Source organism: Amphibalanus amphitrite, unplaced genomic scaffold (genome assembly GCF_019059575.1).
Source record: "Amphibalanus amphitrite isolate SeventyFive unplaced genomic scaffold, NRLGWU_Aamphi_draft 000591F_arrow, whole genome shotgun sequence".
In the NCBI taxonomy this organism is placed as follows: Eukaryota; Metazoa; Arthropoda; class Thecostraca; order Balanomorpha; family Balanidae; genus Amphibalanus; species Amphibalanus amphitrite.
In genome coordinates this window covers 86,226-100,753 of record NW_024882085.1, presented here as the reverse complement: position 1 = coordinate 100,753, position 14,528 = coordinate 86,226, and the positions used below count along the sequence as shown (strand labels likewise).

The 14,528-nt window shown below is 54.0% G+C and overlaps 1 protein-coding gene across 5 annotated transcripts in view; it reads left to right on the top strand.

Moving 5' to 3' along the window:
• Nucleotides 1–14,306, top strand: part of LOC122394425 (3-hydroxy-3-methylglutaryl-coenzyme A reductase-like) — a 33,115-nt gene extending 18,809 nt beyond the window's left edge. For 4 of the 5 annotated variants that reach the window (XM_043391293.1, XM_043391296.1, XM_043391294.1 and 1 more), the window contains exons 8-18: nucleotides 155–262; nucleotides 606–739; nucleotides 1,468–1,757; nucleotides 2,087–2,399; nucleotides 2,632–2,758; nucleotides 3,877–4,054; nucleotides 4,400–4,506; nucleotides 5,049–5,253; nucleotides 5,762–5,936; nucleotides 7,041–7,179; nucleotides 12,368–14,306. In XM_043391293.1, the coding sequence (XP_043247228.1) occupies nucleotides 155–262; nucleotides 606–739; nucleotides 1,468–1,757; nucleotides 2,087–2,399; nucleotides 2,632–2,758; nucleotides 3,877–4,054; nucleotides 4,400–4,506; nucleotides 5,049–5,253; nucleotides 5,762–5,936; nucleotides 7,041–7,179; nucleotides 12,368–12,413 (1,822 nt within the window). In that variant the 3' untranslated portion in view covers nucleotides 12,414–14,306. The remainder of the gene's footprint in view (nucleotides 1–154; nucleotides 263–605; nucleotides 740–1,467; nucleotides 1,758–2,086; nucleotides 2,400–2,631; nucleotides 2,759–3,876; nucleotides 4,055–4,399; nucleotides 4,507–5,048; nucleotides 5,254–5,761; nucleotides 5,937–7,040; nucleotides 7,180–12,367) is intronic. The other variant, XR_006258864.1, reaches the window with a different exon arrangement.
• The last annotated feature ends 222 nt before the right edge of the window (nucleotides 14,307–14,528 follow it).

Genomic DNA, 14,528 nt, shown 5'->3' with positions numbered 1-14,528 from the left:
ACAGCCGCCAACCGCCGTTTGTCCACCTATCCACAGCCACTGACCGCTCTTGTAAACTGTCCACAGTTACTGACCACCCGTGTCCACCCTGTCCACAGCCGGTGGCCGAGTGTGTCCACTGATACTGACCGTTCTGTCCACTCTCTGTCCACAGCCGGTGGCCGAGCGTGTCCACTGACGCGGTGGACTCTGTGTTCGGCGCCGCCGCCGGTCCCGGTAGCTGTGACGCGCCCATCCCTAGTCCGTACAGCGTGCTGCTCAGGTCAGTAACTCGCCATCCTCCGCGGCTGGTAGCTCTAACAGCGATCCTTTGAATGGTGCTCACCCTGTCTCTCAGATCTCTGCATTCGTCCAAAGCTGATTTGGAAATGCACTCAGTCTGTAGCCGTCAACCATAAGTTTATTGCATAACTCTGCATTTGTGAGGACCTGGTTGTGAATAGTAGCTTCCTCGCGTGTTGCGTTTGACGGAGATTAGATGTTTTGATGTTTAAAGAAGGATGAAAGTTGAGTTCGTATTTGCTGCTTGTTTCCATGTAAGCATTTATCATTTGGTCTTACCACCAACCGGCACTGACCCGTGTGAACTCCTGTGACCCGACCAGGTGGATGAGTGTCAGCGCCGAGCACCTGGTGGTGCTCATTATCGTGGTGGCGCTGGTGGTCAAATACGTGCTGTTCGAGGCGCCGGACGCCGAGCAGATCCAGCTCAAGGTCCAGGCAGAGGACCAGGCCATGCGTGAGTGCCGGGACGCGGGACACGCTGCCGTGCAAAGGGCAAACCTACTATGTGAGGTCAGACTGACCTCACATAGTAGTTTTTGCCTTTGCATGGCCCCACAGCTCCCAGTCTGGGGTTTGAGGTGCGGGCTGTGTGCCGACCGCGGGCCGCCGGCTGGGGGCTGTGTTACGGGTGTATGTGTGGGCCGCGGCTGGGGTCTGTGCAGCTAGTGGGGTTTTCGTTTGGCTGTGTTTAGCAGGACGAAACTGCGCCGTTTGAGGGTTTGTCTGAGTCGACTATATGAAGTACAACGTCAGTAGCAGTTGCAGCTGCGCTTGAATGTGTTTGCCAGTGCCAGCTAGCGTGACTGTCGTTTTGCCGATCAGAAATAGCGACCCGTGAGGCAAACAATGAGCTGACGGTGTCGCTGTACCGAAGCCATGTCGTAATGTGTTTACACCGTGGGTTGACCCGAGTGTATAGCCTCAAGCGGTTCTATATCCTGAGGTGTGTGCGACTGCATCCGTCAATGTTTCTTGTCCTGCCGTAATCCTCCGTGCATCGTGAACTGCTGCCGCCAAATGCTGAGAGGTCTGTTGATCGGTCGATCGCCTGTCGTGTGTGTTCTTTCACTGTCCATCGGACCTTGCCACGTACGGCTGTCCATCCAGTCTGGCAATGTCTTACCCGCTCATGTATCACCTTCCCTCCTGCAGTCGGCAGTAACCTCCCCTCCTGTGCCACAGTTCGCGCGCTGCGTCCGCAGCTGCGCCGACGCTGCACCTCTGTCCTCATCACCGAGGACTCTGACGGGGAGGTCAAGGTGGACGAGCTGCCGCCGCCGGCCGCCTCCTCTGACGCCAGCTGCCAGACCCCCGCGTTCACCGGCGCCGAATCCGCCGCCGAGTCCGCTGCGGAGTCCGCTGCGGAGGAGGGTACCGCGGCGGCGGCCGGCGGAGAGCGGGAATCGGAGGGAGAGGAGCCAGCCGAGCCGGCGCCGCCCCGGACTCTGGACGAGTGCGTCCAGATACTTGAGGTGAGTGGGGTGGGAAGGGGGAGGGGTGGGGAGCAGACGGCTGAGGGGATGGGTGGCTTAAGGTTAGATAGTCTGATGGCTGTTGATTTGGAGAACTAAATATTTGAACGATTGTTAGGTGTTCATGTACTGCGATTATAATTATGTTAAAATATTTGGAATCTTGATGTGAAAGCCCGACCTACAATTGTGCACAGTTTCACCATTCTTCTCCCTCTGCTATGATTGCAATGCAAGTCCAGCTGCCGGCCAGCCTCCCCCCCCCCCCCCCCCCCACACACACATGCTCTGTAATATCTCACTCACCTGTCTTGCTTGACCGCCGTCAGGACGAGGGTCCGGACGCGCTCTCAGACGCCGAGCTGCTGGTGCTGCTGCGCGCGCGCAAACTGCGCGCCTACCAGCTGGAAGCGCGCCTGGGCGACGCGCAGCGGGCCGTGGCCGTGCGCCGGCAGCACGTGACCGAGACGGGACGGCTGGCCGACGCGCTGGACGAACTGCCGCACCAGGGCTTCGAGTACGAGCGCGTGATGGGCGCCTGCTGCGAGAACGTGGTGGGCTACATGCCGCTGCCGCTGGGCGTGGTGGGGCCGCTGCTGCTCGACGGCCGCCAGTACTACGTGCCGTTGGCCACCACCGAGGGTACGTGAGGGGAGGGGTGGTAGAACCGGAGCGAGCAGAACCCGTGGTTTTACTTAGCTTTAAGCAACTGTATAGATTGGAAGTGCTGCTCGTTTAATTTGATTCAAAGTGTTACTGTAGTGTCTGTTGTCGCCATGAGATGATTGTTGATCTCTTTATTTGTTGGTTTGACATGACCTGTCCCCACGGTTATCTTATCTACACTGTGCTCAATTGTGTTCCTGATCCTCAGGAGCGCTGGTGGCGAGCACCAACCGCGGCTGTGTGGCCGTCAGAAAGTGTGGCGTCAACAGCTACATCGTGGGTGACGGGATGACGCGGGCGCCCGTCATCGAGTGCCAGTCCGCCAGACAGGCCAGGTCAGACTGCCGCGCGGACGTGGGACTGCGGGGGGACTGTCGGGGCGGGTGGGTGGCTCTGTGAGGACGATAGCCAGCCTCTAACACGAAAGAGCCAAGATGTTTTCCTCGCCAAGGTTTCGAGCCCTTGGAGTAATTTCATAATGTGGGTCGTGAAGAGGATGATGCGTCGGGAAGTCGCTGGCGTGTATTTTGACGTTATGCAAGCGGCGAATGTTATTTGAAAACGTGTGTGGAAACTGGGAGCGTTCATCCTTATCATAGTTGACGATCAAGTATCGTGTAAAAGTCAGCAAAATTGGGTTTGGGGCTGTCCGTATGAAAAACGTTTTGGACAACCGGAACTTGGCCATATTTTCAAGACGTTTATGGCACGCTTTCTAGAAAATTATATTCGGTTCTCGTAAAAAAATGTTTTGGGACAAAGTGAGGGCAATAATTTTGCATTATTCACGCGCTTTCAACTATGTTTGCGCTGCTCTGCTATGGGGTTCGCTCATCCGCTTGTTAAGACCAAGATGTTAAGACGTTTATTCATAAACGTCACTTATGATACACACAAGCCCGTTAATCTAATCGACCGTTATCAGCTTGATGGTGCTCAAGACTGTCTTCAATTATTTGTTCACTAAGGCACTGTACAGTGTATAATGAACAGTGTTCATAGGTATCATTCTGGTAACATTCCAAGCTGGAACATCACCTCTTCCACACCCTTCATATGCCCTCGATCCCCAGTAAAACGGTTGTGACCAGCGGCGTCTGTTACGTTGAGATCGTAGATCGCTGCGATATATGTGAGATCAGTGTGTTACCACCTGCCACTTTACCCCGGCAGTGAGATCACTGTAAGGTCGCTAACCACCTCACCACTTGACCCGGCAGTGAGATCCCTTAAGGTCGCTTACCATCGCGCCACTTTGCCCCACAGTGATATCACTGTGAGATCGCTTACCATCGCGCCACTTGACCCGGCAGTGAGATCCCTTAAGGTCGCTTACCATCGCGCCACTTGACCCACAGTGAGATCACTGTGAGATCGCTTACCATCGCGCCACTTTGACCCACAGTGAGATCACTGTGAGGTCGCTTACCACCTCGCCACTTTGACCCGGCAGTGATATCCTGTACTGGCTGGAGACGACCGACGGCTTCCACGCTGTGAAGGCGGCCTTCGACTCGACGTCGCGGTTCGCCCGGCTCAGCAAGGTCGAGGTGAACATGTTCGGTCGGCAGCTGTTTGTGCGCTTCGTGGCCAAGACTGGTGACGCCATGGGCATGAACATGGTCTCCAAGGTGAGAGAGAGGGAGGGAGGGAGGCAGAGATAGAGAGAGAGGGAGTGAGCACACATTGAGAGCAGTGCTCTTGGGTGTGATTTAGGAGGTGCCGGTGGGCTAGGTTCTGAGTGAAATGCATTGGACAGAGTTTGTAAAAAAAAAAAATGTTGTTGAGTGATACTATTTAAGGACGTTTGCAACATTTCGTTTCTTCTCGTCTTCTAAATCTACCGAATGTCTTATTGGCACTCTTTGTCGCGCTCCCTGATCCAATGCACACATTGATCGCTCAATGTTTGTAGCCGCCTGGCGTCCAATTTTAGTCCCTATGGTTACAAAGCCCCTCTCTTTGCGTCCCGGCAGGGTACGGAGAAGGCTCTGGAACACCTTCAGGAGACGTTCCCCGGCATCTTTGTCACGAGCGTCAGCAGCAACGTGTGCACGGACAAAAAGCCGTCAGCCATCAACTGGTGAGCCGAGGGACGGCACTGGGGTGGGGGGGGGGGGGGGGTTCGTGACCAGGGCCCAATCTCACCAAGTGCGGTAAACTCAATTTGGGGTAAAATACCAAACTACCCCACTCCGTAACTACAAAAATACTACCCCGAAATTAGTTAAACTAGCTTGGTGAGATTGGGTCAAGTGTCCAACCTCGCCAAGTTGTATTAAGTATTAACTAATATTAACTAATTTCGGGGTAGTATTTTTGTAGTTACGGAGTGGGGTAGTTTGGTATTTTACCCCAAATTGAGTTTACCGCACTTGGTGAGATTGGGCCCGGGAGGGCACCGGAGGGGGAGGGCAGACACCGGTGAAGGTGGTTTTGTGTGTGAGTTTGAACAAGTCAGTTGATGACAGTAACAGGGCAGTGATTACTGTAGTTCGGTTGCTTTACGACGTACTAACGGAGTGCATTGAGTCCGTTTCGGGCCGACTCCACTGTAACTTCGGAGTTTTCGGTATTGGTCGATAGGCTGTGTGTGATTCACTGACCCTCCCCTCCAACCGTCAGGACGCGCGGCCGCGGCAAGTCGGTCATCTGCGAGGCCGTCGTCCCGGCGGAGGTGGTGACCAGCGTGCTCAAGACGTCGGTGCCGGCCATGGTGAACCTGTGCATCAGGAAGAACCTGATCGGCTCGGCGGTGGCCGGCAGCATCGGCGGCAACAACGCGCACGCGGCCAACATCGTCACGGCCATCTACATCGCCACCGGACAGGTAACGGCAGTAGCAATCCGCGGCTGTCAGCCCAGTCCTACCGGACAGGTAACGGCAGTAGCAATCCGCGGCTGTCAGCCCAGTCCTACCGGACAGGTAACGGCAGTAGCAATCCGCGGCTGTCAGCCCAGCTGTTCTACCGTTTACGGAGCTGTGCCGCTTTTCAGAGACTTATTAATTTTCATATTGTTGCATGTGCTAAGACATTTATTCATTCTAAAGCGTGAATTCGTCATGGATAGCAAATTATTTATGATGATCAAATAATGATGTTATAAAGCTTGAATTCAACTGCTCGGACCACCCCACATACCCGTCACCCATACAACCCCCACCCCACCCGCTACCCCCCCCCCCCCCCCTCCTACCACCGCCCTCCCCTCCACCCACTCACCCCCTGCCTCCCTCCCCGCCACCAGGACCCGGCCCACCCGCTACCCTTCCACCCCTCCTACCACCGCCCTCCCCTCCACCCCCACTCACCCCCTGCCTCGCTCCCGGCCGCCAGGACCCGGCCCAGAACGTGTGCAGCAGCAACTGTATGACGCTGCTGGAGCCGTGGGGAGAGACGGGCGAGGACCTCTACGTCACGTGCACAATGCCCTGTGTCGAGGTGGGCACCGTGGGCGGCGGCACCATCCTCAAGGCGCAGAGGGCCTGCCTCAAGATGCTCGGCTGCCAGGGTGAGTTCAGAGGCCAGCGGGGCGGGCTATGATTTTGGTCACAGGCATTGTTCGTAACAAAGTAATCAACAATATCATGAACCACTTTTAACATGCATCAAATCCTATCAATATACCCCTCACCGACCAATACACTCCGTAACTGAACACTACTCTTACCAGCGATCGCTGTGCTCTTTAACCCCTTCTCCCTCGACAGGAGCCAACAATGGCCATAACGCCCGCCAGCTGGCCGATATCGTGTGTATACTGTATAACCGTCTCCCTCTGTCTGTGTATAACCCTCCGCTCCGCCTCCGACAGGCGCCAACACGGATTGCCCCGGCCACAACGCCCGCCAGCTGGCCGATATCGTGTGTTTACTGTATAACCCTCCGCTCCGCCTCCGACAGGCGCCAACACGGATTGCCCCGGCCAGAACGCCCGCCAGCTGGCCGATATCGTGTGTATACTGTATAACCCTCCGCTCCGCCTCCGACAGGCGCCAACACGGATTACCCCGGCCAGAACGCCCGCCAGCTGGCCGATATCGTGTGTATACTGTATAACCCTCCGCTCCGCCTCCGACAGGCGCCAACACGGATTGCCCCGGCCAGAACGCCCGCCAGCTGGCCGATATCGTGTGTATACTGTATAACCCTCCGCTCCGCCTCCGACAGGCGCCAACACGGATTGCCCCGGCCACAACGCCCGCCAGCTGGCCGATATCGTGTGTATACTGTATAACCCTCCGCTCCGCCTCCGACAGGCGCCAACACGGATTGCCCCGGCCACAACGCCCGCCAGCTGGCCGATATCGTGTGTATACTGTATAACCCTCCGCTCCGCCTCCGACAGGCGCCAACACGGATTGCCCCGGCCAGAACGCCCGCCAGCTGGCCAGTATCGTGTGTATACTGTATATTGTATAACCCTCCGCTCCGCCTCCGACAGGCGCCAACACGGATTGCCCCGGCCAGAACGCCCGCCAGCTGACCGATATCGTGTATAACCCTCCGCTCCGCCTTTGACAGGCGCCAACACGGATTGCCCCGGCCAGAACGCCCGCCAGCTGGCCAGTATCGTTTGTATACTGTATGACCCTCTCCGCTCCGCCTCCGACAGGCGCCAACACGGACTGCCCCGGCCAGAACGCCCGCCAGCTGGCCAGTATCGTCTGTGCCACGGTGCTGGCCGGTGAACTGTCCCTGATGGCCGCGCAGAGCGCCGGACACCTGGTCAAGAGCCACATGACACTCAACAGGTGAGTGACGCGAACCGCTGACCGACGCGGCAGGGGCGGGGTGTCCGCCGCACCCTGGTGGTGTCCTGACTGGGGTCCGTCCGTCAGTGTGTCATAAAACGGGTGTGTATGGTCAGCTGAATAAGTTAACTTTCCTGTCATGTGTACATATGTTATCAACCGTTGTGACCTTTATTATCAAACGGGTTGTTACGTAATTTTATGAAAGACATGGTTTTCTGTATTTGTAAGGAAAAAGAAAGGTTTGAATGTTCAGCGACTTGCCGTGTATCTTACGCGTCACCTGTTTCGTGTTATGCGATCTCTGCTCCTTCTGAATCGGACGTTTTGGTCTCTTCCCTCCGCAGACAGCGAGCTCGTGACGTGAGTCGAAAAAAATGAGGCGTAAACGCTCTTGTTTGGTTCCGTGACTGTGTTTTGTTGTTGAGATGTGCCTTTAGTGATGAATGTCCCACAACAGGCAATGCTTGCACATTCTTGGCTTCCATATATTTTCAATCCTTCTCCCGTAGTGATTGCTAGAACTTTACCCCGATTGTGACTTGTCTGATAATTCACACATGTGATGAAAACGAAACTGACGTTTGATATGTGGCCTTGGTCGTCATCAGTGACGATGATACGGCAGAACTAATTGCACGGTTAATTTAACCCTCGCCCATGTAGGGGGGTTGGTGCAACCCCCCCCCCCCCCTGAGGCTTTTCGGAAATAGTGCAAAAACGGCGGCGCTGCGCGCCGCCAAATTTTGGGTACCTTATGGGGCAAACCTTGCGCATCTTTTGATAACAAAAAAATTTGACCGGGTCATGTCAGGTCACGGAGTTATGACGTCACAAAGGGAACAGCCTCCGGCCGGATTTTCACAAACTGAGTGCCAACGCCCGAGGTTTCCTGCCGGTGGTACGGACATCGGTTGATGGATCGTTATGAAACTTCCCATGCATGTTGGGGCAAGTATTGGCTATCATATGGTATAAGAAACTTGACCGGGTCAGGTCAGGTCACAGAGCTATGACGTCACAAGAGGAACAGCGTCCGGTACTATTTTTGAAAAGCGCCCGAACCACTATTTTGCTAATTCTTGTCACCTCAATGGGAATATGCTGCAATATTAGCTTCTATAGGGAGCAAATGGACCTCCCAAATCCAAAAATACAATCAGATTTCAAAAATTTAAATTTTGATTTTTCGAATTTCTGCCGCCGACTGTGACCTTGCCGACTTCCGGCGCTCCCAACGCGCCATTTTTAGAGCTAGGGAAACGAAATACATACCAAACGATAGGGTAGTGAGCCTAAAATGAGTATAGTTTTACATTATCAGTTAAATATATTCAAAACTAGAAAGGGTGTGAATAATGGCTATATGGGACATTGACATTACGTGTTCTGACTACGACGTCCTATGTGGCACAACGGTGTCAGACGAGCGGTTGTTCTGTAATAATTGCATCTTCTGACCAATGTCGGCTATACTCATTTTTTGCTCCTTCGCAAAAAATGAGTACAGTTGTTTCAACGCTCTATTGTGCCTAATCTGCTGGATTTGCGACGCTGAAATTCGCCTGGAACGTGGATATGAAATCGGTGTTGCTAACAATATAAGTATTGAAATGTAAAAAAATCAAGAAAATGTATTACCGGTCGTTTCAATTTATTAAGACACATAGATGACTTGAGCAGACAACAACACAACCGACAATGGCCACAACACCAACCACGGTCACAGTGGCGTGGCGAACGGGCACCGCCACATTTCCAAAAGCCTGCGTGAGCTTAATTACCCCCTCTACTTCGATCGAGTCGTCAGTTTGGTCACTTTTCGCTTCGCGGATGGCTTCTCGATCTTGTGCGACGAAGACCGCTTCTTTCCCTTCTCTTCGCGTTTCTTGGAGAGTTTCCTGTCCTGCTGTGACGACGGAGACTTCTTCCCTTTCTCTGCGCGCTTCGCCGCCTCCAGCTCGAGCCTCTGCAGAGAAGACTCTGACGTCAAGACCTCGCCGCTCTTGTTTTGAACTCGGCTGCGGCGTTTCGTCTTGTTGGCCAGGGCCGCCTTCGTCTCACTTGACTGTTCCGGACTGAGAACACTGAGCACAGCATCCTGGAGCGCCTCATCAGGTGACGGGATGTCATCACGTGACGTGCTCCCGGGTCCCACCATCCGGCTGCGAACCTTCTCAGCGTCGACTGGGAACAGACCCGAGCCGCGGAATCCGGCCACGGCGTGGACCGGATCCAGTTCCTTCCACAGCTGGGAGATGAGAGTCGGGAACACCGACTTGTCGACAGCGACGAGTCGTGACTCACGCTGCCACCGCTTCAGGATTTGCGCCCAGGCGACCTTGACCGGCTTGAACACGGCGACGTCGAGAGGCTGGATGGCGTGACTGGTGTGTGGCGGAAGACATACCACCGTGATGTTGTTGTCCTTCGCAAGCGCTGCTGTCCGATACGTCATGTGGGATCCGTGACCGTCATAGACGAGCACTGTGGGCTGACCATCATGCTTCTTGGTGATCTCTGGGACGAAGATGGTCTGGAACCAGCTCTCGAATATGTTGCCCTCCATCCAGCCTGACGGTGTCGTCCCATAGGCCGTTCCTGGCGGTCCGCCACGCATCCACGAGTCAAAGGGCTCACGTTTGGCCTTGTAGACGACGAAGGGTGGGAAGTAGCTTCCAGTGGCGTTCACGCAGAAGAGGACGCTGTATGTCGCCTTACCACAGCTGGCCGTCTTCAGGTAGGCGTCACGGGACTTGCTGGGGACGATGACCCTTGTCGAGCGCGGATCGGTCGAGAATCCCGTCTCATCGAGGTTGTAGATGTTGTCCGGCTTGTCCTCGAGTCCCAGGTCGACGAGCACCCCGTTGTACATGGAGAAGAAGGCGCCAACCACTTCCTCTGTCAGAGACTTGGCACGAGTGATGGTGAGGATCTCCGGTTTGCGCGACGCGAGGACACCGGCGTGACGAGCCTTGAAACGTGACAGCCAGAAGCGGGTGGGCCTGTTGTCCTTCCACTGCGTCTCTCTGCCGAGGTTGTTCAGGAACTGCTGGACCAGATCGCAGATGTCACTGGTGTCCAGTGGAAATGCTTGGCGGGCGAGGTAAGCGAGGATTTCCACCAGCTTGTCCTCTTCGGTCCTCGTCAGCACCGTCGGTCGCCCAGAGCCAGTGGAGCCGGTGACGTTGATGCCGAAGATGTGACGGCGGAGCGTCTCGTACGGCACGCCGGTGTCCTTGGCTGCCTTGTAGACGGTGAATCCATCCGCGACGAGCTTCTTCGCTCTGCCCAGATCTTCCTCCGTGTATTTCGGCATGACGATTGGTGCCACCTGACAAAAAAGAGGTCATTGTTTAATAATTCGTGCCAGGAATGTGCGCGTTTACACCAGTGCTTTTGAATCAATGACGACGATACTCGGCAGGCAGAGGCCCGCAGCTCAGGTCGGCAGGTCCTTCAGCAGGTCCCGTATGACCAAACATTACCCAATATATCAAGAGTTCTGAGGGCATACTAAATTGCGAACCGCTACAAACCAGAATGATTACCTGATATAATTTTTTTTAAAAGTTGAAATCAGATTGTAAGCAATACACAACAAACTATCACTGAAGGAGAATCCAAGACTAATGCCATTCAAAACTCACCAGTTTTGCCGTATGCCAGCAGGACACGCGCACGAGACGACGATCAGTGCAAAAAGGACGCGAAAAGCTCAGCCGACCCTCGGAGTCACCTCTGTCGCCGGAAACGCCTCCTGATTGGTCGAGCCGGTGCTGGTCACGTGACAGGTCACAGTGCCATTTCCGGTGACTCCCGATTGGTGGAGAGGGCACTGGTGGTCGCAGATCACATGACGTCACATCCGGTTGTACGGTATTTCGCCAAAATGGCCAGGAGTAGATAAAGCAATTAATGTCACCGCTTAACTATAAAAAAATAAAATAATAATAAAAAATAAAGGAAAAGAAAAAAGAAAAAAAAGATCGGTGACTGAAGCTCAAGCAAATGAGAATCGACCGAAACGAGTTCCAACGCTTACCGTATCGCGCTTACAAATACGCTGCAGCGTCAGTCATTGTGGCCATCGAAGATGGCCGGTAGAACGTAATCATAACCAAAATAATCCCGGAAATGTCTTTGGGGGCGATATTTAGCAGGCGGTGGAGTAGCCATGCTCAAATTCACACTTTTCATACTATACTCATTTTTTGCAACACTTTGTGGAACTATACTCATTTTATAGAAATTTACAAATGCTAAAATTTTTGCATTACGCTTTCGAATTTTCGATTATTTTTTACGGCTGCCAGCAAGCTCAGTGCATGAGACAAACAGCTGAAAAGGTAAAATTGTTTCAGCAGTGCACATATTTTCACCAGGCTTCACTTTTTAGCATGTACTTTTTGTGACATTTTTGAAAAAAGCATTCAATCATTTTTCAGACCAAAGTCGCTTGACATTTGGCGACGGACGTATTTGCAACTGTTGCAGTAGACCTTCGGACGCACTGTGTATTTTTTTTCTTATTTTTGTTCAAAATAACTTTGGCGTAATGCACATTTTCCAAAACTATACTCATTTTTTGCGTATACTCATTTTAGGCTCACTACCCTAGAGAATTGATCAAGGAACACGATAGTGAAGGTTTCAAGTCGATATCTCCCACCGTTTTGCCGCAATCGCCGCCGAAAGTTGAAAAAGTCTATTTTTCCGAAAATTTGACCTTTGACCGGTCAAAAGTAGGTCAAATGTTGACCTAGGACCAAAAAATATACCACCAATCGCGAGACCTCGGCGAGAGCAATCCGTTGGTCTTTTCCGCTAAGCTCTACGACGCTCCGTTTTCAAACGCCAAGGGGGGGGGGGTCGCACCAACCCCCCCCCCCCCCCTGCATGGGCGAAGGTGGCAGATCGCCGTTTACGGGCGAGGGTTAACATCCATCCGGTTGTCAGTATAGCACCACTGCTATTTCTCCGTTACTTTTACGCTGCCGTGTGTGGAATGTGACAGCATATGTTTAATAGAGTGTACCTTTATTCGCTACGTCTTCCATTTGCATGATTGATGCATGAAGCTGATGTGACCCTGAAGCGGGACAAGTAGGAAACATGTTCAACTGTTGCAGCTCACCCTGCATACGCCTCCCGTATCGTCTGCTCACGTGCTGTCTGTGTGTTCCAGGAACGCGACTCCGCGCACCAGTCGCCAGGAGGCGCTCAACCGCTAGCCGAACGATGCACCATTGGCTAGCCGAATACTGTGCGCCGGCCAAACGGGTGTCCATCTCCCTCCCAGCGGAAGGAGCGCCCTTTCTGATCGCAGCCGCCGGGCCCCGGTAAGACCTCTGCACCTACCGACGACCGCGGAACGGATCGCCAATGACGGGCTTCCAGCACCTGTGTTCAGCGCAGGGGCACGGCGACGACCGGCCGTCCCTCTGATGGACGGAGTCTCGGGTCGATGGGGGGCGAGGAGCAGACTCCACTGTGCCTGCAGGACGCCCCAGGCCGAGCAGGTGCGTGTCAGTGTCAGGGAACGACCATGACCCAGCGGGTGTAAACGCTGGACGGACGGTGACTACTCGCCGGTGTGTGCCCGTGAGAGTTCCGGGTGTACGTCACAGACTCTGTGTGAGAGCACGAGTGAAGAACGGGTTTTAGCGGAGAGAGAGGACTCCGGGGAGAATGTGTTTGCCAGAGTCTGGCCAGGGAGTGCGCTGTGTGTGTGTGTGCGTGTGCGTGCGTGCGCGCCTGACCGCTGGCCGGCGGGCGGTGCGCGCGCCTCGTCAGCCTTCCTCTGCCTGTCTGTTACTGTGGGGAGGCCGCCAGTGCCTGTGTAACCGCCGGTCAGGTCAGGTCAGGTCGTGTCGGCCGTGGCGGCGGGGCGGGTCCCTTGGAGCACCGGCCGGCGGCAGTAGTGGCGCCTGCTCAGGCTCGGGAGTGTCTTTCATCCCGTTAGTTCCAAAGCGGTATGTGTGAGATGATCGAGATCCAGGTCGTAAGTAGAGATATTTCTTAGTCTTAGCGTTCGTAGCTTTATTTTCGTGATTTTCGTGGGTTTGGTGTATACTGTACCGGTATGGCTGCCTTCCTCAATGTACGGTTTTCACGTAAGATATTAGAGGATGTTGGCTGGCTTATTGAGCAGACCTAGTTTTGATGTATGTTTTATTGTTAAGGGTAGTGCGCCATTTTACATGTGAGATGTGATGGAAACCACACCGCGCAGCTATGCTGTTATTTATTTATTTATCACGGATTTTGACATTTCTGAAGGGGCGCTCACTGTTTTATATTTATCTGCGACCTCGCTGTTTGGACGTTTTATTACAACTGATTTTCCACGAGCTGAATTTGAAAATAAGAATTCTGTTTTGACTGTTATGCACTAATGTCAGGTAAGGTCGATCAAATGCTAAGTTATTGACGATAATTTTTTAGTCTGATTAGTTAATCTAATTAATGTGTGAAGCTCTCTGCGTCTCAATGCGTAAGTGCGTACAACCATTAAAGTTAGTGCATACTCTTATGTTTGCGAGAATACGAACAACGCTATTCGAATGCGAGAATACGACCGATGTCTTGTGCTCTCCGCTGTGCCCCGGTGTCACACAGCTGTGTCTGTCCGGTGTAACATCATGTCGACCCGGTGTGTCCTGAGACACTGTGTCGGCCCGCTGTGTCCCGGTGACACTGTGTCGGCCCGCTGTGTCCCGGTGACACTGTGTCGGCCCGCTGTGCCCCGGTAACACTGTGTCGACCCCGGTGTAGCACCATGTCGGCCCGCTGTGTCCGGTCACAGAGCAGGTACCGGCCCCGCTGTGTCCGGTCACAGAGCAGGTACCGGCCCCGCTGTGTCCGGTCACAGAGCAGGTACCGGCCCCGCTGTGCCCGGTCGCAGAGCAGGTACCGGCCCCGCTGTGCCCGGTCGCCCGCCGCGCTGACACCGTCCGTGCCGAGATCTGACCCCAGTGCCGGTGAGAGTGTGAGAGGGTCGCCACGCGAATCTGTTTCAGTCTTTGACACACAGTCGAGACTATGCGGCTGCGGCCAGCAGTCAACACTGGATCTGTATTTATTTTGGCATAACTTAATACACAGCCACTGATGCTATGCTATAACATGTTTGTGAACAGACTGTCCCCAGTGTTGTATCGGTGCAAACGGAGCTGTGTTACATGAAGGGAGACCACGAGAGAGGTGTTCGTCACCACAGTCCATGTACGCAGATTTAGCCCGGGCTCTGCCCAGATTCGGGACGCCTCAGATCCACCTGAAACGTTGGCTGCGCTGCGAGCGATTGCAAAAAAACTCAGGGGTGGCACCTACTCCCGCACGCCGCA